General features: G+C 36.4%; 3 protein-coding genes across 3 annotated transcripts; 1 reads left to right on the top strand and 2 right to left on the bottom strand.

Annotated features, from left to right (window-relative positions):
* The first annotated feature begins 812 nt into the window (after positions 1 to 812).
* Positions 813 to 2,339, top strand: LOC122312482. Its single transcript, XM_043127103.1, has one exon. The coding sequence runs from the start codon at positions 992 to 994 to the stop codon at positions 2,153 to 2,155; it is 1,164 nt and encodes a 387-aa protein (XP_042983037.1). The 5' UTR covers positions 813 to 991; the 3' UTR covers positions 2,156 to 2,339.
* Positions 2,340 to 6,338: 3,999 nt separating this feature from the next.
* LOC122313216 (pentatricopeptide repeat-containing protein At5g39710) lies at positions 6,339 to 9,686 on the bottom strand. Its single transcript, XM_043128007.1, has one exon. The coding sequence runs from the start codon at positions 9,570 to 9,572 to the stop codon at positions 7,317 to 7,319; it is 2,256 nt and encodes a 751-aa protein (XP_042983941.1). The 5' UTR covers positions 9,573 to 9,686; the 3' UTR covers positions 6,339 to 7,316.
* Positions 9,687 to 10,885: 1,199 nt separating this feature from the next.
* LOC122313214 (peptidyl-prolyl cis-trans isomerase CYP40-like) lies at positions 10,886 to 15,587 on the bottom strand. The gene is made up of 9 exons (XM_043128006.1): positions 15,162 to 15,587; positions 13,601 to 14,098; positions 13,302 to 13,389; positions 13,139 to 13,191; positions 12,373 to 12,477; positions 11,907 to 11,982; positions 11,447 to 11,484; positions 11,306 to 11,370; positions 10,886 to 11,126 (listed from the first exon to the last, which is right to left on the bottom strand). The coding sequence occupies exons 1-8, from the start codon at positions 15,330 to 15,332 to the stop codon at positions 11,317 to 11,319; spliced, it is 1,083 nt and encodes a 360-aa protein (XP_042983940.1). The 5' UTR covers positions 15,333 to 15,587; the 3' UTR covers positions 10,886 to 11,126; positions 11,306 to 11,316.
* Positions 15,588 to 27,855: the final 12,268 nt, after the last annotated feature.

Raw genomic sequence — 27,855 nt, 5'->3', positions numbered from 1 at the left:
AAATTGATATTTAGTCCTTTTTTTTTTCATTTGCCCGGGATAATTTTATAATTTCAGTAAGAAAACGGGGATATATTAGAATTTTATACTTAAAAAAGGAGATTAAGAAAATTGATAATTTGAATAACGAGTTTGAGGGGTGGTTTTGTTTCATAAACTTTTAAGCTATATCATCGCGTCTCATTTTAATATTTAAATATAAATATTTTTTACTTTTTTATTTTTTAATTTGTTATCTAATTTTTATATATATTTTTAAACTTTTAAATAAAACAAAAAAATCAATCTAACTTTTTTTAAATTTTAAAATAAAAATTATATTATAGCACTTTTTTAACTTTATAATTTTTTTATTTAACTTTCTATTTTTTATTTTTTAAAATTTTATAAAAATCTTATTTCAAACTATTTTATTATTATTTATAAATTATTTTATTATTAACAAATTTCTCATCTCATCACACTAACGTAAACAAACGAAATGTATCTTCCAGTAAACAAATTCATGTTCATGAAATGAATATACAAAATAAAATCCCAGGACCTTGTCATTCAAAACCAAACCATCAACTCTCAGAAAAATAAAATAATATCTATATTTTAAATTTTATTTGTATAATCATATATCAATTTTTAAAAATGATAAAAATTTAAAAATAAAATTATTATTCAATATTTATAATATTATACGTATTTATAGCACTGCCCAACAAAAAATGAAAAGCCCAACTCATCGAAGAAAAATAATAATAATAATATATGTACGAGACAGTAATACTTTATACATATAGAAGTGTTACCATCTATCTCTCTTTCAAGTCAAAATACTTCCCCCCTTCTTTCATTCCTTCCACCCTCCCCAGCCTCTCTCTCTCTCTGTCTCTCTCACACAGTATTAATAATCCTCACAGTCCAACCGTTCCCCCACCATCTCATTAAAGACAACCGGAAAGACCTCAACCCCAAGCACACGATCGGAGTCAATCCAATAATGGAGATGGAAGTGGTGGTGCCACTTCCTCCCGCGGACTTCAACTTCGACAGCGGTTGCTCCTCTCCATATATGACAGCTCCCTCCAGCCCTCAACGGTTCGGTAACTTCTTCTTCAGTCCCCCCACCAGTCCTTCCCGCGCCTCCGCCTTTTACGGCGACCTCAATAACCTCTCTCTCCAAGACATGATCGCCCGAAACTCGGCCTCGTCAGTCCCCCTCAACTCGGAAGAAAGGCCCGGAATTCTCAAATCCAAAGCTACCGACAATGGCGAAATCAATAACGGCAACGATGGTGGTGAAGATTTTGAGTTCAATTTTAGTGGCCAGTTAGAGCGAACTTCTTTGTCGGCGGACGAGCTCTTTGATGGCGGTAAGATTAAGCCTCTAAAGCCACTGCCGGTTCGATTACAAGTCGGCACCAAAGTTTTATCTCCAAGGTCTCCAAGATCAAGAATTTCACAGGCAAAGAGGATTGTCCAAGAAGCACAATCGCAGAGTGAACAGAACCATTTTGATCCATTCGCTGCGACGACAGAGGAACCCCGAAAAAAAGGAGAGCCTAACCAGCGACAGGGAGGGGAACATGAACAAAAACGAGGGAGAGAGAGATTCTCTGGAAGGTCATCTTCATCAAGTTCTTTACATAGAGGAACAAGATCTCTGTCTCCTCTGAGATTCTCCGACGACACTGTTTTAGAAGGCGACGAGAACTCACCGGAAAAAATCTTTTCTTCAACAGAAAGCAACCCTAAATCTTCTACTTCCTCTCCTTCATCAGCACATTATTCATTTTTGTCATCCTTTTCCTTCTCCAAAGGTTACAGAAAATGGAGGCTGAAAGATTTTCTGTTGTTTCGGAGCGCGTCGGAGGGTCGGGCAGCGGGGAAAGCTCCATTATTAAAAAAGTACGAGGCTCTGTCCAGAACCAAGCTGACTGAAGACGTAAAAAACTTGAGCTTCCGGTCAACGGACAGTGCTGGATCGGTGTCAAGCTCGAGGAGAAGAGGACGGCTTTCTGCCCACGAGTTGCATTACACGGTGAACCGGGCGGTTTCAGAGGAGATGAGGAAGAAGACATTCTTGCCTTACAAGCAGGGGCTGCTGGGGTGCTTGGGGTTCAACCCTGGCGTGCATGAGTTCAACAGGGGTTTTGGATGTTAGAAGTTGATGATGATCCAGATCTCTCTTCTGGGTCCCTCGTTCAATAATATATATATATATATATTCTTGTTGTATGAGTAGCTTCTTATATTTGTTCTTTGTTTCGCGTGTCTATTATACTGAAATCGTATCGAAATTGCTTGTTTCGATTATAAAACGACTTACAACAGATTACAGAGATCTAGCAATTGGTTGTTTTAAGTTGCATTCAAGGTACAGAAAATTTCAGATGGACTGAAGTTTTACTTTTTACGTATATATATAATATAAGACTTCTGCTATTAAGCAAATTGATGTGGAAGGCGCACTTTCCTCTCCACAAATTATAAGACTCTTTGCCTCGCGATATATGCATTCGGGATTGTAATTTGTATAAACTTTTAATGCAGTCTTATTTGTTCAAAGAGGGACCTTTGTGTTCGACATTGTTCCAATCTTATAAAAAAGTTCTCTTGTTCATTTCCAGGTAGTTCTCCTGAACATCATTAAGATGTCGGAAAATGATACACGGTAGTCGGCTTAGGCCAGAAACAGATAATAAAAAAAGAGGCAAAAATATATTTTAGCATCAATTGGTACCAAAAATATTCTTAAGAGTAATCATTAGATTGTGGAATAATAATGAGAATGATGCTGTGCAGTGTAAAGTTGTGTAATTGGGTATTGGAACCAACAGCCGGTGACTGTGAGTGAAGGTGGACGAACAGAGTGAATTTAAAATTTAAAGAAAGATCAAACAAAATATACCTTTTTCTCCATTTGTAGCCATGATTCGTCCATCACCACAAATCGCAATGAGTAACAGTAGTACAACAACCGCTCTAATTTCAAATGTTTAAGGCCGAAGCATGTGGAGTGTCTAAAAGATGCAACAGAGGAATTAAACATGTTATTGTGCTTTTTAAAGTTGCATACCAAAGGAAACCCAAAAAAGAAAAAGGAATTGGGTAACAAAACTTCAAATATAAATCATTTTGGGCATAGTTTGGACAGTAATAACAGATGATTGTAGATAAAAGTTAAAAGTTAAATAAAATATTATTATAATATTATTTTTTAATATTATTATTGTTTTAAAATTTAAAAAAGTTAAATTATTTATTAATGATTATCTTGGTATTTACTGGCTATAAATCCATTCAAAAGCTAAAATAAATTACCTTGATGAAGGTCTGAATTCCAAAAATGGGGTTATAATTACCAAAAATAAATAAATAACATTAATAAAGAAGCAGAAAAATACATTATCTCATGGGTTAATATTGTGTAGGGAACAAGGGAGGGACGATCGAGAAGCCATGCATGCATGGAAAACTAGCTTTATGCAAAGGGGAAGACTGCACACGTCCATGATAGAGGAGACCCACGTGAAACTGGTAATTATTTCTTCTTAGGCAGCACCTTTCCCCTTTACTCTTGGGAGTTTGTTATTTGTTAAGAGGGGAAAGGTAAACCATGTATGAGAAGAAGATAACCATGCATGCATGATCTAACTATGGCCATGACGATGATGATTTTTAACCATTAAACTCGAACCAACACAAAATAGTTTCTCATTTATGACGATAGATGATAATGATCATGTCGAAAATGATGATCATGATGCATGATGCTATAGTGACATGCTATTACGAAGTAGTCTTGCGTGGTTTTTGGTGATAATTAATGAGGGTAGTTCTTCATGAGTGCATGTCTAGTTTAATAGAATTAGAAGCCAATGATGTTTGATTGATCCCACATACTGCATGCACCATTTATGGATTCTCCCTCCCGTTTGACCCACTCATTTTTTTTTTCATAAGAGACAGGGTGATCTTCAATTTTTATCAACAAAAAAAGTAGGAACCATGCCACCTTGGTGCTTGAAAAAGAAAGCCACTGCACTATAACTTATACTTTACCAACAAGTTTACCCAATCATTTCTACTCAATTTCCTTGATTAGCTTGGAATGCAGGCCTTTGACTGCTTTCTTTGGAGGCTTTCTTAATTCTTCGGATAATAATGGATTGATGTGCTTGAGAGTAAAGTATTTGGAACAAAGGACATGATTTCGAAAGTAATAAGACAAGTCAAAAGTGGTCATACAAAAAACAACACAGAGAAAAAGGCGGTGAAGACATAAGCATCTCTCTCAATCTCTTGTCCGATGGGTAGGCAATTGTAATTGGTTTTTATAGCCTTCAAGCTTAGCTTCATGGAAATTGCAATCAAGAGCATCTCCGTCTCTTGTCCAATGGGTTGGCAAGTTTTTGTCTGGATATTACTCGTTCCGACTGCGAGACGACTAAAGAAATATTAGATAAAAATATATGTTAGTGGATTTTCTTCCGTAATAAATTGCCCTGTGGTCGTGGACCACGCGGTCAACCGCAGGCCGGGAGACCATAGACGTCATTCTCAGGTTTAAATGCGAGGCTCGGCCGAGATTCTTGACCACATAAAGTCAATTGAACCGCAAGATGCACGCGAGCAATTTCCCCGAGCCATGGGCCATGGCAGCCTGCAATTAAACCTCGTGCCCACGGGATGATGGATGCATGTATGGAAGGTCCAAATATTTGTCTCATCTTAACATGATGCTTCAAAAGTTAAAATTTCCTTACAATAACTAATCTGATTTTAAATATCAATAATTGGGTTTTCTTTTTTTTTTTCTTTTCTTTAATCAATATGGAGAGTACGGATTCGGCGCAAGTATTTATTTAGAGATAATGAAGTAATTTCCCATTTTATTTTTCTTTTATTTATTGCTTTGTGTTTTTTTGTTTTGAGGTATTTTTGGGTTATACTCCCCATTATCTCATTTTAAAAAAAAAAGAATATATATATATATATATAAATATATAATGTTTATCTTGCCAATAAAAAATAGTAAGGATATATTTACGGCTCTTTAGAACTTATTTCAAAATCAACTAATAAAAGCATATCACTACATTAAAAATAAAATTCAATTTTACAAGACTACCCTTTCTTTAATACAAAATTATAAGTTAATCATTTTCCATTTCGAGATGTAATACACCATAACTCATATATCAGTAGTGTGACGCCTCTTAAACTCGTTCCCCTGCTCTCTATCTGTTCCTCGTATGAAAGTTAATGGGCACAAGAACAGCTCTTTGGGTAGCCCTATATGTCATCCTATCTACTTACAATACAACAGCTTCCAAAGTAGAGCAAGTGAGGAAGGATATTATGAATTAGAGAACTTCGGTTTTGGCTTCCGCATGCAGAGCTTGCAGAACACCTGATAATATCTCTTTTGGCATCTTCTGAGACCCTATGAGATGAGCAAGAACGATATTTCAGGAGTCAGTTGACTACCTACACCAAAGAAACAGGAAGACAGTTCTCGAGTCTCAAATAAGCTACCCGATTATCAATCCGACTAGTAAAGTCAATCTCCAACTCAAGTAGAACGATGAAGACGTGTGAATTGCTGAACAGCGATACCTCCAAAGATTATTAGTTTTGCATCAGACATAATCAACAAACCGATGAGAAAACAAAAAAGGATAATTATACAAGCAGCAAAGAGGGAGAGGAAATAAAAAAAGATAAATAGCTAGGAAACAAAAAAAAGGAACAGTTTTGCCGAGGTCATGATACTTGAGGTGTGCCCCCATTGCTGGAGACTTTTATTTTTTTCATGAGGGGTGTAATAGGACTTTTGGGGAGGTCATCCATTCTAGAACTCTATCGGCCATCTTGTAGATAAGAATTGACCATTTTGGTCCTTCTGGTGAAGTGCAATTTGTACCAAGGATTGCTCCTCCTACTCCAAGGATCATTCTTCTTTGTATCTACATTCTATTTCCACCAAATACATCATAAAATAAAACCAACAGGAATAGATTACGGCTCCAAGAGGTCAGTTTCTAAGAATAGAGGAATTAGAAGATCAAATATAGAAGAGGAAATAAGTAGATACAAACCGAGTGACCAACACAAATAGCATGGTTCAAAGAATAGAATACACGCATCCAAGCACCAGGAATCGAATACATACTGAGATAATCACTAGGTAGGAGCAAAAAACAAATTTCGCTAAAGCCAGTTAGCCCCACATAAAGTTTTGTACTGTATTGCTTAAGCAAGTCCATATGATCACTTACTTTTAGGTGTCGGTAGCTGTCAGGAAAATGGAAGTGCAGTCATAAATTAGTCATATTTTTTTATTTTAAATAAAATAAAAGTGAGGTCCCTCTTATTATAAATACCCTCACAGGAGGAACAACCGTGAAAAAATTACATCAATGACGAATATAAAGAATGCCAAATTTATCCAGGCGAACTAAACCCCTAAGTTTGCCGTGCACATAATTTTCCCCCATAAAATCTTCAATCCTTCCTTTTGCCCCTGCTTAGGCTCTGCTTTAGCCAGAAAATCGCAACCATATTTGCTTCTCTGAGATTGTATTGAAACCGAGGCTGGAGCAATCTGACAAGAATATTTATTTCCTCCCAAAAATCCCATAAATATCAATATTTACAAATACCCGAAGCCAACCATCCCACAACTACAGTAGAATCAGACTCCACCAAAAAATCCGTCAACCCAAGAGCATGACACAGCCATAATCCATCCAATAAAGCACGACATTCTGCAATTGTGTTTGTTGCTTGGCCATAAAAATGAGCAAATCCAGCCAAGACTCTCCCCTGTGAATCCCGAATAACACCTCCACCACCTAATATCCCCGGATTACCACAAGATCCACCATCCACATTTAGCTTAAACATACCTATATCCGGTGCCGTCCACTTAATCAACCTTGGCACTTTCAAACGTACTAGCACAATGGGGCAACTTAAATCCTGCAGCACTCGTAAATCTTGGGCTTCCATTTTTCTGAACTGCTGCAATCTTCTAGTAATCTCCATTAACGTCACTTTCACCACCCGAATCATACTCCTCCAGTCATGTGAATGGCACTCTAAGCAAAACTGGCAGAATTGAGAATACCAAGGAAGAATGAGATGAAAGAGATAACGTTCCCTTCACGTAGCTCTTGCTATCTCGTTTGAAGAATTAAACTTGAAGTTAGGAACCTGTGCGCTGCAGCCTGCTTTTATCATGTTGTCTACTTAACTTGAAAAAGTGTGGTCCATCATCTACATGGAAAACATATTCAGATATCCAATCAAGCATTTTATCACCCAGCATAACTGGTTCTGCCACTATTCGGAAGAAGGCCATCCTTAGCCATCTCGGTGAGCACATTGAATACTGCATCCATGTTCCCTTCTTTTTGGTTAATTTCAACAAGTACTTTCGCAAGTTCAGCGTCAGTGAGCCTACAACTTCTCAATACGTTCCCTATGACCTCACTCAACTCCTCATTCATCCCTCCAATGAAAAGCGCTTTAACTAGAGCAATGATAGTCACAGTATGAGGAACAAAACCGGAATTCAACATGTCCTTGTACAGACTATATGCCTTCTGAACATTTCCACCTCTACAATGCCCATGGATGATAACATTATAAGCTGCTTCGTCAGGCTTGTGATTTCTCTGAAGCATTGACTGAAAAACTTCATCTGCTTCATTCATCAAACCCTTCATACAAAATCCCTTGACAAGAGCTACCACACTTTTAAATTCAATGTTACTACAGTTTTCTATCAGAGTATTGTATGTGACATTATTTGGGATGGACTCATCGTAGAACAACTTGAGCATAATCCTTTTTGCTTCCCTTGTCCGAGCCTGTTTGTTAAGTCCATTAATAAGCACGCTGTAAGTCACAGCATCAGGTAGAAAGCCCTTTTCTATCATCTCGCTGTGCAAATTAAGTGCCTTATTTAGGTCCCCTTCAACACAATAGGCATTTATCAGAGTCGTATAAGTAAATTCATCAGGGCGCAGACCTATATTCAACATCTCTTGATATAGATCGCAGGCTTTTATCAGTTTTCTTTGCTGGCAGAGACCATGAATAAGTGTTGAGTAGGTAATGGCATCAGGTCGAAGGCACTTCGCAACCATCTCCACCTTCGTTTCAAATGCCTTTTCTACCTCCCCATTACGGCAAAATCCTGATATAATTGTACTATAACTTACCACATCTGGAGCTAACCCTTTGTCTATCATCTCTCTTATCACTCCTTGGGCCTCTTCCATCTTCCCCAAAATGCAGTGCCCATTAATTAGGGCATTGTATGTCACAATGGAAGGTGAGAATCCTCTCTCAGTCATTTCATTCAGAACCCTGTACGCTTCACTCAAGAATCCTCTTTGCGAGAACCCATCGATCAATGTCGTATATGTCCTCTCATTTGGTCTAAGTCCACGAACACGCATCTGATCAAAAAACTCCATCGCCCGATTTAAATTCTTAGCCTTACACATGCTATTAATTAACGCTGTATAAGTAACAACATTAGGAGACAATCCATTCATAACCATCTCCGCATGCAAAACAAGTGCTTGGTGAAAATTGCCCAACTTACAATACCCATTCACGAGCGTATTATACGTCACTTCATCACAAACAAAACCCTTTCTGCTCATCTCCTGCAGAACCTGACTGGTCTCCTTCATCCTCCCCTCTCGACACAGCCCATTGATAACCACATTATACGAAATCAAATTTGGCTCCAGACCCTTCAATGCCATCGACCTCAGAAAACTGAACGCCGCATCAATCTTCCCCGATTTACAATACGCATCGATCAATGTATTATAGGTAACAACATTGGGCAAACATCCATTCCTCTCCATTTCACTGAAAAAACTCAAACCCATTTCCAAATTCCTCGCCCCGCAAAAACCCCTAATCAAAACATTATAGGTATACACATTTGGCGAGACCCCAATCCTAATCATTTCCCCAAAAACTTCATTAGCAAGCTTAACCGACCCTTTTGACCTTATTATCGCATCAAGAATGGAATTGTACGACAACACACCAGGCATAAAGCCGTGAGATTTCGCTAAATTGACAATGTTCAAAGCCTTATCAATCAAATTCAAGTGCGAATAGGACTTTACTACCAAATCGAAGACTGCGGAGCTGGAGTTGAAGGAATGGTACGAGTCTTTGATGCAGTTGAAGACCAAATTGCCAGTGTTGTCAACAGTATTGACGGCCACGTCCTCGGCTAGGGTCTGGGCGGTCTTGTACAGCTTGAACCGGGTGAGGATGTGAAGGGAGAGGCACTTGCATTGAAAGGTGAAGAAGCGATGCGATTTGGCCCAGTTCAAGAACTTTAGGGTTAGGGTCTGGTCAAACTGGGTCTTGAAGAGTAAAAAGGAGGCCGCTTCAGGGGTAAAATGAGAAGCGAGGGAGTTGAGCTGGAGGGTGTGGCGTTTGAGGTACGTGACCGCTTTGTCGGCTAGGAGAGCGTCGGAGGAAGAGCAGAGAGAAGAGAGTGGACGACGGTGAATTTGGGGATTAAGGAGAAGCATTTTGGGAATTGGAAAATGCTAGCTAGGGTTTATCAGACACGGTCACACATGAGGAGAAACACACAGGAGAGACCGAGAGAGCCATTTGGAAGTGGCGGTTGGCAAAACTCGGGCTTTGCTGCATATAGTCGGCAAATGTAATCGGCGTACAGTTAATTGTATAAAATAAATAAAAAAAAATTATAAAAAAAATTATTTATATTCAGGGAGACTTACATAAATAAAAAAAAGTTATAAAAATAATTTTTTTTTCATGTAGATTACATATTAATTTATTTTTTTACAATCGACTGCACGCCAACTGCATCTGCCGACTGCAAAAATATTTCTCAACTCGTTTTACCCCTTTCAACGTTCCTTTTCTTTATTTTTCATAAATTTTAATTTTATAAATTTCATTTTTTCGTTTTAAGAATATCATCATCATCGTTATTTTAATTATAATTTTGAATATTCATAATACATCATAGATTCATAGATAATTTTTAAATAAATAAATAAAGATGATGATTACTTCAGTCATGAATAACAGTTTTTCATTATTGAACTTCAATTAAATCAAAATAATAACAATTTTTCACTATTGAGCTTCAATTAAATCAAAATTATTCTTTCTTTTAGGTTGAGGAGAAACTGAATTAGCAAATCTTTTAGATATTAAGATAATTTTAGATGTTGAACTGAGTTATCCCGCTTATATATTGAGTTGAATTGAAATGGATAAAGTTTTTTATGAATAGTAATGAGTTAAAATGGTTGAATAAATTTTATGATACTCACTTATTATAAGTTTATATATTTTTAAATGTTAAGATAAATTTTGATATATTTATGAAAAATTGAAAAAAATTATAAATTCCATATATAAATAAGTTTTGAGTTGAGTAATATTTAATGATTTAATAATTGAACAATTGTATATTAGACTCAACTTGAAATTAAACTTATTTGGATTAATTTTTTTATCTTTTAACATCCAAACGGGACCTAACCTGTTTATCTTCTTATTCGAACTCTCGCGTAGAAGTACATATATAATATTTATTAATTATTTGATGTCGTGTATACCCACTTCTTATATTTATCTTGAGTCACTAAGTTCCTGCAAGAATTTTGAATATATTTTTCGACCAAGTAATCCAACCAAAACACTTCAGCGTGAAGATTGAGGCGAGGATCATGGGCAGGAAAGTAGATATCTCGAGGGCAACATCAAAGAACTAGCATGACTCGTGAGAAAATCAACCCCCCAAAAAAACAGAGGTGGGACACAGATACCACGGCCAACGTAAATTATCTGTGTCTGATCAAAGTTAGGTAATCTAGTTTGATTTTCATGTCTAAATTGTAAACTTGATGGATGTCCGCAGGATTATGTAAACAAAATTTTTTAGATTAAATGTACACCGAGGAGACAATTCATCAGCGTCAGCCAGTTCTAGATTAAAGGCCACATTCCTATGAAAAGTCTATGAATCGGTTCAATCTTCAATTTTGTATAATTGTATTTTGGTGTGAGAGATCCGGTTGTTTTCCACAGTTTCTTGGCATAACCTGAAAGGTAAAGGATTCAATTCATTAGGAAGAGAAATACAAAGACATGCAAGCAGCACAGATGAAAGAGCCAGCTCAAAGTAAAAAGGACTAAAAACTGAAGCATCTCCATTCGACTGCAGCAAATAGTCTGGGTAATATCAAGTAAAAGACACATTTTAAAGGCATTCTAAGCATACCGGTCGAAAGCCTATTGGAACATCTTGCTGTAGGCCTTTCTCTCCTGATTACGTCTGTCTGCAATCTGCAAAATTCAAAACCGAGTCCACCTTAAAAATTTATTCCCAATCTAAAGCTACAATCTGCCTTGATGTACCAACCTTCTTCTTAGCAGCAAATAACTCTCTCTTTATTCCACCTGAAAACAAAAACAATCAACCAAGTACGCTTAGTAGAAAACATATGTAATTATATCATTTATTCATCCTAAATTTATGATTATGTAGATCATACGTGTTAGCATAAAAAGGCTACATCCCATATTAGAAAAATTTCTTGACTGTAAGTGTTGATAAGGTATAGTTTAGGTTTAAGCTTTTAAATTGAGTGAAAACCTGACGTATTATATTATGGTCAGGCTCAAAGACTCTTCAAGTATTCAAATAAAACACGGACCAACTTTCAATCCCATAACAGTGTAAATTTGAAGTTCATTATCAATATAAAGTTTATGATCAATACACATACAAGTAAAACTTCTAACAGTACTAATCATCCAGCATTAAGATTGATTTCTGGCCAAAAAGAAAATATCATAACGAAGGCTGAAGTGTCACTGACCATCATTTGGCTCCAAATCTAATGCCTTTTTGAAGCTTTCCACAGCAGCATCAACGTCATTAAGGGCCATGTATGCCTGATGAATGAGGAGACCATCATTACTAGAATCACCAAAAAAATAAAGCAATATATTTGCAAAGAAACACCATCCAGCTTCAGGAATGGAGGCTACAAAAAGTAAGTAGGACAATACTTGGGGAAGCCAATCAAAATTAAGGCCAGCCAAGCACAGATACCATCTGAAATTAAACACCTCTACTTCAAAATGACGCACTTTCTTAGACATTTTATCTGGTTATAGACATATATGATTTTACTTGGAAAATTACAGAGAATACTTTCAAATGCAGAAATACAAAAAGAGACAGATGAAAGCATATAAAAGCATCTAGGCAGACTTCTTCACCAGATATTTTATGTCCCCATCCTTTCAGTGCTAGATATCCTTATTGAAGAAAGTACCAACCTGACCCTGGCGGAACAAGGCTTTCACATTGTTGTCTCCATCACGCATTGCAAATTCTGTGTCTAACAATGCTCCTTTCAGATCCCCAAATTTCAACTTACAAGCCTAAAGCAACAAACCGCAACTGTCAAATATACGAAAACAGCACTGGAAATAGAATGATAAAAAGGTAAATATTTGAGAATGGTATAAGCCAGACAACTCATACATTACCTAAATTGAATGGACGCATATATACCTAGAATAAAATTTAAGTGACAGTGAACAGTTGAATGCATACTTATAATTTAGATGTGTAAGAGACATATGCCACACTTTAATATTATGAAACACATGCAATCAATCAAAGGCAGGTGTAATGCTGATCCACCCAAAACTCAAAATCACATTAATAGGTGATTTCTGACACAATGTCTCTCTTTAAAGCAACTTTAGGTACATGCTGCTACAAACAAGCGATTGATACCAACATTGTACAGTTACTGATCTTCATCCTTAATAACATATGGAAGAGAGGAAAAAGCAGAAGCTTGTCCTTGCCCATGATTTCATTTCCTATGTACAACTAATCAGGTGTTTGTGTACAAAACCAGCTCACTTTAACTTTACAATTATAGATATATTTATTTGAAGAATTGTTCCCACAGCTCTTTTTTTTTTAGGTAGGCCAAATAAACAGCTCATTTTTTTTTACAAGTAAAAGAGAAAAACCTCAAAAGGAATTGAAAGTTCAATTACCAGTACTAAAAACCAAACAGTGACTTACGGAGCTGTTAGTGAAAATTTGTGACTTCATCTTCCTCAAACATGAACTCTTCTCTGCAGCCACAAAAATAAAGCATAAGATCAGACTAAAATTGGGGATTTGCTAACATTTTCAGATCATCGTAAGTGCAGAAATAAACTACATGAGAGAAGTGATGGCTCACCTTCATCAATCCCTTCTTTCTCCCAACAGATATCTAGATAGCGTAAAGCCTTCCGATACTTTCTAAGAGCCATCTTAACGTCTTGTTTCTGTACACAGAAATTATTAGTACATTGGAAATGCAGGAGATACATTTAACCCAAAAAGAAAAGAAAAGAAAATGAAGTCATGAAACAGAGCAAACAATAACTGGTTTACCAAATTTCCTTCCCACTGAGGATTTATATTTCCACCAAAGACTCTGAAGTACATTTTATAAAATAAAAGAGTAACGTTGAATGCAACCATTACAATCTTTACCTTGTAATGTTCATTTCCAAAAGACTTTACAGAATCAACAGCATTCATCCACCAGGAGATATCGTTAGGACTCTCATCAAGGTCAGCTGGCCAATCAGGATAAGTATCACCATCTTTGAAAAAATTAGCCATTCCATCATCTGCCCCTTCAGGAATCTCTCCACAGTTCACAATTAGAACTTCAGCAATAGGACGGTCGCCATCAGTCGTAACATGCTCAATTGATCTCACTACTCCCATCCCTTTTATTACCTTTCCAAACACAACATGTTTTCCATCTAGATGAGAAGTTCGAGTTGTCGTGATGAAAAACTGAGACCCATTTGTATTAGGGCCAGTATTAGCCATAGATAACATTCCTTTCCTTTCATGCTTTAATTCAAGATTCTCGTCTTCAAATTTCAAACCATAGATAGATTCTCCTCCAGTACCATCACCAGCAGAGATATCTCCACCTTGTACCATACAGCTTTTGATAACACGATGAAAACGGCTTCCCTGAAATGACGATTGTCAATATTCATTGGTAAGAAATTAAGATAGGCATCACCAAGCTCGAACTTCTTAACCAGGAAAAGGTAAGTATCTACCACCATCGTACCCATCTAGTCAATCTTTTTTTTTTTTTTATTGATTGGCATCAGGTGTCCGAGAATAACATTTTGACTAATCTCAAAGGGGTGCACAGGCTCTTGACAATGAGTTTTCCGCAAGTGCACCTCGGGTAATTAAAACAAAAAATCTCCCAGTCTAATCTATTCAATCTTTAAGTTATGCAAATGACAAGCATCACAAGCACATATGTGGACTTTCCGAAAGGCTGTCGCCAACCAGCCTTAAACTCAAGTCATTAATTCCAGAGTACAAGATAACGCAAGGAATATTGTTTCTATCTTTTGAATCACAGCAAACTTGAATAGATTTTCAAATATAGTACTTCAAGAACCTTTTTTTTCCCCAACGAAAACTTAAAAGTGTGATTTTCAAATTTCAAAAAAATTGCTAATTACAAAAAAGAGTAACGATTTTATCAAATATCAAGGGCGTCGAGATCTTTTGCCTTTGCTACACCCAAAAGAAAAACTGAGATCCCTTTTATTACTAAAGAACGCAAAGATGTACGGACATTGATAACCTCGAAATCGATGAGAAAGCAGGTACCAGCAAAACAGAACAGAAAAAAGGAAAAAGAATACCCAGCATGATTCTCAATATCGCCAAGGACACCACTGTCATTGCGTAACCAAGCAAGAAAGCTAGCCTCAGCCCCCATACATACACAGATACACTTGAACCAGAAAAACCCCCAGTACTCATACAAGGACGTATAATAATAAACCCCAGTACGTATATACCCACATAAAACAAAAGCACGTACGTATATAGAAGCAACAGAGGCATTAACACCCGTGAATTTTCATAAACAATCACCAAACCTGTAAAATAAAAACCTTGACTTTACGATTAAGAACAGCACAGTCTTTTTCATCACTAAAACACAAATACCAACCTAGACCCATCTAGTTAAATACATATACTTCCAGGCGATGAAAGAGAGGACCTTGTAATGGAGGGGAACACCGGTATTGTTACCAATGCCCTTCTCGCCAGTGCAGAGGGCCCTAAAGTTCTCGGCAGTTTTGGGCACCACATCGTTGTAAAGCTCCACTACCATTCTCCCTTCCAGCTCTCCTCCTATGCTTATGTCCAGAAAGCACCGGGTCCTCCCCATCTCTCTCTTTCTCGCTCTCTCGGTGTTTCCTCTCGACTCTTCTCTGACCGAATTCTCAACAGTCGCAGAAAGGGCGAAAACGTAGCATAATGACTGACGTTGGCTATTTATATACTTCTCTCGAACCTGCCAAGATTTTCAAATGAATGCCTTGGCCCTTCGTATTCTAAGACCCTCCAATAAAATTATCTTTGTCGCTAAGTTGGGGCGTACACGGTATACGACTTGTTTCTCAGCGGCCATTGATTCTTACTATGTAGTTTGTAGTTCTACTCCCTCTATTGTTAAGAAATTCGATTGATACCCCTATCCCTGTGTTAAAAAAAAAATTTATTTTTGTTTGCTGCACGAAATTACTCCGTTCGTATAATCTACAAGTCCTGTTTTTATCCAAAGATTCCAAACGTAAATAAATTAGTCTTTAATAATTAACGCTTGTCACGTCTCTCAGTTCAAGTCAGCATATTCATATCATGCCAACCTGACACCCAAGACTTTTCTGCAATCATAATGCCAATATTCGTGAATTTTCATGATTATCCGAGAAAGATTAAACTCTTTTTTTCTTTGCACAGATACAACCCCATGGAACTTGTGAAAAAACAAAACGTAAAAATAGGTGGAAGGCAAGGCAGGTTTGTAGAACGAGAAGCGCACGAATGAGGGTGGCCCAGTGCGTCCCATTTCAGTTGGGATGTCACCGTCGTTGGTAAAACTGCGCCGGAGGGTCTTTTCTGTCTCCTGTTGGTGTTCTCATCTATTTACTGTCGACAACAGATTTCCCGTTGGTTCTTTTTACATGAATTTCTGCATCATGTCTATGAGCAGTTTGCCGTCTAAATTAACAACTCTTTCCAACCAAACAGCAATCCAATAAGATATATAACTTGTTCTTAATTTGTAATTTTATTGTTTTAGCTCTCACCATAATTTTAAAATTTCATTCAAAATATAACACATTAATATCTGCCATCAGAAACTACAAAATTTAAAATGAAGAGTTGTATCTTTTAAAAATAACAAGAAAAAAAAAACTGAAAATTAATACAAATAAAAAGAAAATTTTATTTATACATAACCTGCCCCCTTAAAAAAAACAAGGAAAAAAACACATCACCGACCGGAGGGCCCAGCCCAACGTGAGGAGATAACGTATGTAAATTGAGCCATGACTGACCAATTAAAATAGCATCAAAAGTCATATGTTTTCATTCTCATGGGCCCATTAACAGTAACAAAAATGCTAAATTTTCAACGGGGAGTTTCAACTTTCAACCACTAACGAAGATTTTAGATTCAGATCGTACAGTAATAATAAAATAATTGATCAATAGTAATAAATAAATAATAATAAAATAATATAAGATCTGATAATAATTGTGATCTCAAACAGTCTTACTGTATCCCTTTACACAAAGACTTCCGTACAGCTCGATACAGACAAAGGAGACATATAAATACATAAAAACAAGCGATTAGACAACTGCATAAGCTCTCCAGGAGCTGGACTACTGTAATTTCTTTATTTGAACGTAGGATGTGGGGTGGGGCTTCAAGGGACGTTGCCAAAGGGATTACTAATTATTATGTGAAAAACTTGCTGGAGGATTAATGATGCCTGAGATTAGGCATATGTGTCCCAATCAGGCAGCACCAAATGTGTGGTGGCCATCAAATGATTTAGTTTAAACTTCAAATCTCAAAGTTTTTTGAGAAGTTGCTACTTGCAATAATAATTAATTATAAACAAAATTTACAGTTTATTGATTGAATTTCAGATAGATAAACCAGTTCACTAAATTATTATTATTATTATTTTTTATATAAAAACAACCATTTGAAATAAGTTACATTAATAAATAAGACTCGAGATAATAAAATATATGATCAAAATTAACATTTATCGAAAGAATCACTATTCAACAATGTCAAAATAAAAAAAAGAGTTCAGATATATATAATTATTTTTGTCTATTTTTTTATGCATTTTATTGATGTAATTGATTATGTTAATATTTTTTTAATATATACTTAATCATATTAATAAAATATGTGAAAAATGACTGAATATAGAAATTTAAAAAAAAAAAAAAAGTGTGAGATATGAGTGTCTGTAATAGTGCAGAGTTTTTCATTATGGGCTGGCTAAGAAAGTGTGGAATCTCATGCCGCCTATACGGCATTAAGCCCAAGAAAAATCCATACCGCCTCTTGGATAAAATTGTCTGAATACATTGATTGGGTTCAGAGTTCAAACTCTGTCAAGTTTGGACACATTGATTTCCTTCTTGTTTGTGAGCCCGTGGCCAGAGTGTTATTTGAAAGAGAAGCACTGTAGAAACCGAAAATTAGATAAATGTAAACTTATAAAATGAAGTAATTTCATATATAAAGATTTTATGTATAGTAATTTTTATGTATTCTTTATATATTTTAACAATGTTGTTCGGGACGTATCTCATTTCCAATCTCCCACAGTTCAGCCGTTCTTATTCTATGAAACTCGAGGGGGACTCCTCCTACAAACATTCCGCTGCTTAAGTCAGTTCAGAGAGATTATTCTCCTTTAAACCTTAAAAATTACCTGTATATATAGGTTCGTTCGCTGTACATATCTCATCCAAAATTTATCAACACAGATCAAAACTTAGGATTTTGAATAATCCTATTACTTCTTGCTGTTTTCATCTTTTCGTTTAAAGGTGGCGCCATGTATGTCTCTTTTTGAATTCTTTTTATCCATCCTTTCGTGGCTTTTGGGCTCATGCTAGGCCCAAACTCTGGGCTTCTTGGTGTTTAATGTATTATGGGTCCTTTTTATATGCTGCAAGGCTCCCTGGTTGGAATGGTCTCTCCAGTTACTCCGCCAATTCTATTTGCCTCCTGGTGGATGGAATTTAATTTCGACCAATCTTATCGCTTGTGAAAGTGATAGATGCGACTACATGGGCTTGGGTACTTGGAAATTATGTAGACATGGTCATGTGACCAAACAACCTACGGCCTTTTTCTCTTTCTGGCCCGTTACACCCTCTGGACATTTTATGTCCTTTCCTGCCCCCATAAAGATTTGGCTATGAAGAACAGTGGATTTGATATCATTTCTCGCTATTGTAGTAGCGAAGATAGACTGTTTATTTGTGCCAGTTGGTCTTCTTATGTAGTTATTTTTTCCTTTCGTTTGGCCTTTCGCATTTCACTACCCTTCAAAATTTCATTATTTTCCCTGTCTCTCATTCCTTCTCTTGTTACATTCTCTGCCTCTTCACCCTTTTCCCTGTTACACTTTTCTGCCTCTTCTTGCTCTTTTCTTGCTATCTTTTTCCAATAGCTTCCTATGTTGAAGGTGAGATTTCTAAAAGCCCCTTTGCAATCCCTGAGGGCACAGTCGTTGTTAGATACATGTGGCGTTCATGTCTCCGAGAGAAGAATCTTCCCACGATTTGGGAGGACTATTGTATTCCTGATTCTGTCGTTTTAGGCCTTCTTAAGTATGGAGTTTGTGATAGCGAGGGCTTTGCCCCTAGAGTGGCTATCACTGTTTCTCACTTGTAGCACAGGTTGAGGCTCCATTTCTGTCACCCTCTTCGCGACCTTTTGGATCTCCTCAACCTCACTCCCTTTCAAATGCACCATTTCGCATTGAGGATGTACCTCTGCGCTTTTATAGTGTTTCACACGGCTTTGGAGCCTCTCGGGGATCCTTACCCTAATATGATCGCCCTGGAGTTTTTGTATTTCTATAGCCTGAGGGAAGCTTCCAAGGGCAATGTCATCGACTTCCGTAGAAAAGATGATGGGCAGACACTGGCCCAGTACGAGACTCGCTACTCCAACGCCAAGGCGTGGACCATTAGGTTCTTCTGTGTCTTTGGCTAAAATTGGGAATACCCCAGCACGGAAGAAGTTTACCGTAATTTTTCAATTAGAACGATTTGGTGCCCTCTTCCCGATGAGAAAGAATTATGGCATAAGATGCCGACCTTGTCGCGTCGTGAATTGGATCGAATCGCGACAATTGATTCTTGGGTCAAAGCTAATCTAGAGGCACTCTGGACTGACAACTTGCTGACCGCCACCCACATTGATCGGTTCTTGAAGTCCCCCAACCGGTCTTTTGTCCAAGGACGCGACTTCATAATTACAGACACCATTCCTCCTCCCCTACCGAAGTCCATTGATAAAACCGTGAGGTCTGAAACCTCTAAACGGAAGAAGCGTTTGGAAGAGGAAAAGGAGGAAGAGGCTGCCGAGAAGAGGGAAAAAATGAGCAAAAAGAAAAACGATGGAGAAAATGAGGTGGCCGCCGAAAAGAGAGAGAAGAGGACTAAGAAGAAAAATGAAGTGGGCAGTCGCCAAAGAAAACTTGCTCTAGATGTCCCTCTCTGCCTTCTTTTGCTCTACAGGAGATTTTGGCTCCCTCAAGGGGCGCCCAAGACTTGGTGCTGCAGGAAGGCACACCTTCTTTTGGGTATCTGCAGCTGGCTGCTGCTGATTCCCTATCAGTCCAACCGGAGGTCCTTGCAGTATCTTCGGAGGAGGGCCACAGCCAGGGCTTTAACCCGCCTAGTACCACTAGGCCCTCATTGCCGCCGCTACATTCTCGGAGCCTGAGGGACATGGAGAGTTTAGCCGACTTGGATTCCTCCCCCCAAGCCGTGTTGGGACACACATCTGCCCCTGCCTTTGAGTTTCCTGTGTTGGCGGGCGGACGAGTCAGTTCGAGTTAAGCGCCAGAGTGATTGTGGCACTCAATCTTGACTCAATCACTTCAATGGGAGCCTGCTCGCCCCCTTCTACTATTGTTGCCCCTGCAGAGGTAGCCATTGTTTTGCCCCCCGGTGGCCACAGGGGAACGATAGGCACCTTGCCTGTGGATGAGGCAGAAGGCGCTACAAGGGACGTCCCTCCACGCCCAAATGAAACAGGCGGCAAGGTTGGTTCATGCCCAACTTCCCCAGAGAGCTTGCCGGACACCATCTCTGGGGGAAAAACCCCCTTGCCCATTGGCAGTCAGCTTAGACTTTCTCTTCCTCCTACCCATGCCTCCTCTGTTGGCGGGGATACTGACTCCTTCCTTAAGGAGGAGTGGGCAAATTTTTTGGAGGAAGAAGCTCACCTTCGTGATGCTGACTTGGCTCAACCACCACTGCCTCTGCCCCCTTGCGCCTAGCTGACCCATCGGTGAGGACGATGGCTCCGTCTGTGAGGCCCGAGGGAGAAAATCTTCCAACCCCTGGCGAGATCATAAGGGGTGATACTAGTGGTGATGGTTTTTCAACATCAGCCCACTCTCAGGCAGAGGCCACTACCTAGATGGCAAATCGTCTAAAAAATTAGCTTTCTGAGGTATTATATTTTGTGTCATATCTTGTACACACTTATTTCATACCTTTTCCCTGTTTCTTTTTTCTTTTTTTTCTTTTTTTTTTCTTTTTATGTTGTTGACCTTCTTTTTTTTTTTTTTTTTTTTTTTTTTTTTTTTTTTTTTATATATATATACAGGGGATCAATGACTTGGTAGCATGGATAGTTTCCGACCGTGCCCAACTCAAGGAGGAGGTTAGCGGGTGTTGCCAGCTATATTACATAGCCAAACGTGTCTTGGAAAGTTGGTGGACGGACAGGGTTAAATTGGCTTCTCTGGTTGAGGACAGGGAGGAGCTGAAAATCCTGCTGGAGCAATCTGAGGGCTACTCCCACTCTTTGCAGGGTGATCTGGAGATATGCGAGGCTGAACTCCTCGCGTAGTGTAAAGCAACCTGCCTAGCAAACGAGTCCAAGGCCAGATTTGACTTCGCCTCGTCAATTCTCCTTTCGGAGAGGGACTCTGCCAGGCAGTAAATTTTGGAGGCTCAGGAGAGTCTTAAGGTTGAAAGCTCTCGCCTTGCCGCCCATGATGAGGCATTGTCCTCTCTTCGTGGAGACCTGGCCAGTTCCCAAGACAACTGCAGGTCCCTTGAGGAGAGTCTTAAGGAGGCAAACTTGACCCTTGGAGCCAGCCAGCAGAGTCTGCTTGAGAATGAGGGGGAGTTGACTTCTGCTCGAGAGGAGGTCGCATGGCTTCGCGACCAGTTGGCCCATGTCCCTACTATGAGGGATGATGCCTTAGCTTTTGGGTATGGCAGTGGCATTAGGAGGTTAAGGGACCATCTTTTGGCTGATCCTGCCACCAACCTCATGATTCTTGACTAGAATTTGTTCTACCCTAAGGAATCCTCCCTTCGAGTGGTTGATGAGTTCGGGCAGAAAGAGATGCCTGACGTTTTTGCTAACATGCATCGAGCCTTCCTGCCTGAAGATGCCCCTTGAATGCCCCTTCCCATTTTTGTTAAACCTATTTTTTGTATTTGACCGTGAAGAACAACATTATTTCTCAATATATGTTACACACTTGTAAAATTGGACTTTGGTTTGTTTTGTTGAGCGTTTTTGGCTTTTGCGTTTCTTTGCTTCTCGTCTTTTTAATGGCACCATAAGCTGCTGAGACTTGCTTTTTGTGTTTAGGGGCGGTGTGGTCTGAGGACTTACGGGCCTTTTTTTATGGCACCGCAAGCTTCTAAGGCTTGCCTTTGGCGTTTAGGGTCGGCATGGTCTGAGGACCTATGCGTTTTTTTTTTCATGGCACTACAAGTTACTAAGGCTTGCCTTTAGTGTTTAGGGTCGACGTGGTCTGAGGACCTACACGCCTCTTTTTCATGGCACTACAAGCTGCTAAGGCTTGCCTTTGATGTTTAAGGTCGGCGTGGTCTGAGGACCTACGCGCCCTTTTTTCATGATACCACAATCTGCTCAGCCTTGCCTTTGGTGTTTAGGGTCGGCGTGGTCTGAGGACATACACGCCCTTTTTTTATGGTGTTTATGCTTTCCCTTGGGAACGTTTTCTTCTGTACATAATTTTTTAATGAAAGAAACGGAATATATTCATAAATAGTGACGCCTCAAACATTCAGACAAAAATAAAGATAAGAGACTTTTAAATCAAAGAGTACTATAAAAATAATTGATAAAATTTCTTCAAATGCTCTGCGTTCCATGGGTGCGGTAGTTCCTTGCCCTCGCTGTCTTTCAATCTGTACGATCCAAGCCAATTGTTGGCTACTACTAGATAAGGACCTTCCTATCGGGATTCCATTTTTTCCTTGCCTTGAGTAGTTACCCCACTCTTCTTAAAAACTAGGTCGCTCACTTTAAAGGTCTTAGGCCTTACTCTTTTGTTAAAGTACTACGCAATTTATTTAAATTATAAATAAATATGAAATCCACATGAAAAGAAAATTAATTTTTAATAATTAACTCATTTCTTTTTCAAAATGATTGTACACTTCAAGATTATATGTATCATTATTCTAAAAATAATTTTATAATTTAATATACCAAATTAAGCAAGTTGCTTTGTAAAGTTAATTTTATATTATTCCTTTATAGCTAAGTATTTCTCTTTTTGAAAAGGAAATTTAAGATAAAGACATCCTTAATAGGCAACTTTTTGAAAAGGAAATAAAATATTGTTATTGGTTCATTAATTTCTTTCGATTATTCATAATCACTGAATAATAATAATAAACAAATAATAACTAATTTATTATATAACTTTTTTATTCGTGAGACAATGATTCTAAAGTAATGATATTTAGAGGTTTAATGTGGAATAAATCATTTATTATAAGATTTATGGTATTTATAAACAAATAAAAAATAATTATACTTATTTTATATATGACGTGGTTAGTTTTGTGAATGAGAAAAATTACAAATAGATTTATTTTTATTTCTAAAGTGCAATTTTTAAAAAATGAAGAAATAAATCAGTACGGCTAGACTTAGATAGACTCGTTTCACTTACATATATTAGAATTTGTCCTCACATCATTCGACTGACTTTCATCACCGACTGACTTTATGAAAGGAAATTTAAAATTTTCATTTTTTTTTGAATTTTATATGAAAAATGCTAATATAATATTTGAATTTTTCCCTTTATTTTGACCGCTTAGATTTTTAATTTTTTTAATAATTAAGAAAGTAATTTTTAACGTATTAATATATTTTTTATTTTTTAAAAATATTTAAATAAGTTAAAAAATATTAAAAAATAAATATGAAAAATGAAAAGAAAAATTCGCAGGTCACGCACACAAGCAATGCCCATTTTATATTTCTAAACTAATTATTTTCTCCACTCTGTGATGGAGCCACGCTTGCATATATTAGGCTATAAGCCTATAAAGGTTAGATAAGGAAGTGTGAACCATGCATAGACTAAGGTTGTGTTTGGATGTCGGATTGAATTGAGTTGAGTTTAGTTGAGTTGAATAAAATATTATTAGAATATTAATTTTAAATATTATGAGTGTATTGGAATTTAAAAAAATTGAATTTTTTATTATATTTTATATAGAAATTTGTTAAAGTGTATACAAATTTAAAAAAATTGTAATGATGAGATGAAATGAATTGAGAATAATTTAATAATTAAACTGGATATTTACACGTGGCATCCATGTATTCACAGATGGAGCATACTGCAGCTTCTGAGAAGAAGGACGTGGACCATGGTACATCTTTGAAATGGCCAGGTTTTCCACCAAGTCGGTTTTACTTTAGTTAAAACCATGGGCGGTTTATGCACGACAACATGGTATAAATACCCCCATAATCTTGGTGTTTTTATGGTCTGATTCATAGAGCCGGAGATTAGATCGGAGGAACACAAAGAGTTGGGTGAAAATGGGCAGCAGCGAATGCACTCAGAACGACATGAAGAATAAGGAGGATTCCGATTCGTATGCAAAAGCAGCGAAGGTGGCTGGTGCAGTAGCGGCAGGTGTGGGTGTGCTGGCTGGTGCGGTAGCTCTGCTATCAACTGTAGGCTCAGAGCAGCCAGGGGCAACCGCAGCCAAGAAAACGATGAAAGCTCCAGGAAGGCAAGGTACTCGCATGTACAGGGATGACTTTGAGGACAATCCCAAAGACTACTTTCGAGGTCTTCGTAATGAGAAGTGAATACATATGACAGGCTATCGCTTGCTGCTGCTTACTTTATGTGTTTTCTATATGGAATATTAATATTTCCTATATATTATGGGTTTCGTTTTGTTTGTATGGTTTCTTTTCCTTTTAATTGTCTGTAAAATAGTATAATTTATATATATTATAAATGAAGAGTTGATATGTATCGCCTTCTGATCTCTTCCGGTTATACATTTTCTTCTTTTCTATGTTCCATTTTTTGGTAATTTTTTTTTCTTCTCTTCATCATCAAGCTGTTAACGAAGCAGGGCATACGTATATATATATTATCAATAAGGGTTTGTATAATTTCTTGCAACGTGCCTGATGAATTAACTTAAGATTTAAGTTAATATAATTGATTTTTTTAGAAGCTGAGTAAGGATTTGCATGCTACTGTCAACTGTTTAGCAGGTAAAATAAAAGGCTAAGAGCATTGTTAATGGATTATGATTTGAGATAAAAAAAGATTTGCAATGGATTAGCTACACTCAAATCATTTAGCTTTCAGCAACAGTATTCATAAATATAAAGTCAAATTTAGTTGTTATTATTTAAAAAGTAAATGTTTATTTTATTATTTTATATTATTTCTTATTATTAATTTAATTAAAATATGATTACAAATTAACATATAATAGATAGAATAGTAAAATATAATAAAATAAAATTAATTAATAATTAAAAAAATTAATAATTTTTTTAATTATTAATTACTGATTACTGTATCATGAATAAATAGATAATAAAATATAGAGATTTGATATGAACAGTTAAAATTAAATTAATCTTATATTATTTTATTATTATATAATAAAAAATAACTATTCTAATATAAAGATTTATGTGGATAAAATAATTAAAAATTAAATTCATTTTAACTTCTTCAAAATCATTCTTTTTAACTTTATAATCTATTGAGGATCTGTTAAAAAAATGAGTGAAAGCGTAAAGCAAAATGCAAAAGCAAATAAAAGTAGGGCCCCTCACGGTCTCACCCATTGAATATTTGCCTTTTAAAGAACAAATAAAAACTCCACTTGAAAGTATCATCAATGCTAAATATTCATTGAAGAAGCAACTTTGAAATAAAGTTGCTTGACAACCAACCGGCCTCTTAATGATTACAAAATAAAGATAAAGTAGCTGGAAGAATAATAAAAGAAGTGATTATTACTGCATAAGCTCTAGGCCGGAAAGCTGGTGTGATAAAGATAATTACTACATATAGATTATATGAAATAAATTTACAAAATAACATAAAATATATTATATTATAAAGTTATTTTTATTATAAAATAAATCTAATAAATTATTTAAATCGCTTCAATTTATAAATTTTTTTTATTAATTTTTTTATTTTTATAAAAGTACTGTTACATCTACAAATGAATCACACAAAAATAATCACATAAATTAATGTGGCTCTTTCTGATCCGTTAGATTTGTTTTCTAATAAAAGTAATTTTAAAATTTAACAAATTATATTAAATTATGTCAATTTATAAAATTATTTTTATATAATTTATTTGTAATTAGAGTATTATCATTTCTATAATAAGTGGGACTCTGAAAATGACAATGGGGAGGGTGGGGGTATTGTTTGAAAAGCTTTTTTTTTTTTTTTTTAAAGAGCCAGTAACCCCACACATAAAGGCCCGTCCCAAGTTTATTCACAAATCTCACTTATGGTGGAGAAAACCATGGTTACAACATCAATACATTAGGAAATTGCTCCCCACGTATACACCCATCACCAACTTATTACATCCAAAAAACCAAACAAAACAACCAAAAAAAAAAAACTCCTATTGTCCAGATTAAACCAAACTAAAAACGTATATAATGCATACCTGATTTATCTAATCTGTACAGACCTCTCATTTTTACATCCAACAGACCAACATTTTAGACTACATTATTCACCCCTGTTGCACCTTCTTTTGCTAACAGATCAACAACACTATTAGCTTCCCTGAAGCAATGACTAATAGATAAATCAAATTCTTCTAATAAAGCCACTATTTTGTCCCAAAAATCCCAAAGGTACCAAACAGTGCACTTTTTAGTAATTAACTAATTAACAACCACCAAAGAATCACATTCCATATCAATCTTAAAGAAACTCAACTTGTTGAATCCAAGGTTTCAAGTTTCATGTGATTATAAATTTATACATGGATTTTGATGATAACAAACGAATTCAAAGAATAAAGGAGTTTCAAGCTCAAGTTGTCCACACAATAGAATCAAGCACATCAAAGAACCAAGCATGAGCAAGAAGGAAACAAGTTCACATTAAAGTCATAGAATAATGTTGTAAATCTCTTAAAATTCGAAATTAGGATTAATGTTCAAAATTAATATTTTATCATAAAGCATTAAAATACATTTTCCACATGTGCATGAATATTTTTGAAAATTAATTTGAAAATTTTGAAAGATGATTGATTGTCATCTTTTACATGTGCATGCCTTGATTAAAGGGTTGAACTTTAAAAATATTAAAGATGATTGATTGTCATCTTTCACATGTGCATGTTTTATTTGAATATTTTCAAAAGTGATTGATGCTTTTTTAGACTTATACAAAAGGTAGATGATTTTGTTTGAAAAATTTGAAAAGTAAAGTATGCTCTTGTCATATACAAAAACTAAAAGATTAGGTTTGAATTTTTTGAAAAGGAAAGTGTGCTATTTTTGTCATATGCAAAAAGTAAAAGATTAGGTTTGAATTTTTTGAAAAGGAAAGTGTGCTCCTTTTGTCATATGCCAAAAATAAAATATTAGGTTTGATTTTTTTTAAAAAAGTGAATGATGTTGTCTTTGACAATTGAAAAAGAAGAACCTTTTATTTGAATTTTTCGAAAAAGTGAATGATGTTGTTTTTGACATGTGAATCTTTTTTAATTTGAATATGAAGTCTCATATGCCTATAAATAGATCATTTGAGAGCTTCACATTTACAACACCAAGAGCATACCACATTCATTCAAAACTTTCATTCTCTCTTCTCTAAGCATTGAGTCTTAATCCTTATTCATTTTGAGAAATATAGTTTGCGCTGTATTGTTCTTATTTCACTCATTGAGGAGTGTTTTCTGATAACCTACTCACTATCAGCTCTTGTATCAGAAAAAGGGTGTGTATAACCCTTGTGTGTGTAGAAAGTATTCTACACGGGGAATAGTTGAATCACCACGTGTAAGGTGATTGCAAGTGTAGAGGGTTTTCTACACGGATCCTTTGTAGCGGTGTTGTTCAAAGGTGTAATAGGTTACTATCTCCACCTGAAGGAGGTTGAATAGTGAATTTGGGAATCCTCAAGGGGTAGCTTGAGGCGAGGACGTAGGCAGTGGGGCCGAATCTCGTTAACATACTGAGTTTGTTTTTCTCTTACCCTTACTCTTTATATTTATTGTTATTTCATATTTTGTTTATATTTTATATTATATATTTGATTTATAATTGTTATTTTTTTAATACAACTCAATTCACCCCCCCTCTTGTG

The sequence above is a fragment of the Carya illinoinensis genome, chromosome 6 (assembly GCF_018687715.1).
Source record: "Carya illinoinensis cultivar Pawnee chromosome 6, C.illinoinensisPawnee_v1, whole genome shotgun sequence".
NCBI lineage: Eukaryota > Viridiplantae > Streptophyta > Magnoliopsida > Fagales > Juglandaceae > Carya > Carya illinoinensis.
The sequence above is the reverse complement of the archived record's forward strand: the minus strand, read 5'-3'. Positions and strand labels throughout refer to the sequence as shown.

What these genes read in the sequence shown, in the direction of transcription:
- LOC122312482 (XM_043127103.1), top strand. Translation starts at nt 992, where the DNA reads ATGGAGATGGAAGTGGTGGTGCCACTTCCTCCCGCGGACTTCAACTTC.
- LOC122313214 (XM_043128006.1), bottom strand. Translation starts at nt 15,332, where the DNA reads ATGGGGAGGACCCGGTGCTTTCTGGACATAAGCATAGGAGGAGAGCTG. An exon ending in CCTTGTTCCGCCAGGGTCAG is followed by an intron (nt 11,983 to 12,372) that starts GTTGGTACTTTC and finishes CTCATTCATCAG; the next exon opens with GCATACATGGCCCTTAATGA. An exon ending in TATTTGCTGCTAAGAAGAAG is followed by an intron (nt 11,371 to 11,446) that starts GTTGGTACATCA and finishes TGAATTTTGCAG; the next exon opens with ATTGCAGACAGACGTAATCA.
- LOC122313216 (XM_043128007.1), bottom strand. Translation starts at nt 9,572, where the DNA reads ATGCTTCTCCTTAATCCCCAAATTCACCGTCGTCCACTCTCTTCTCTC.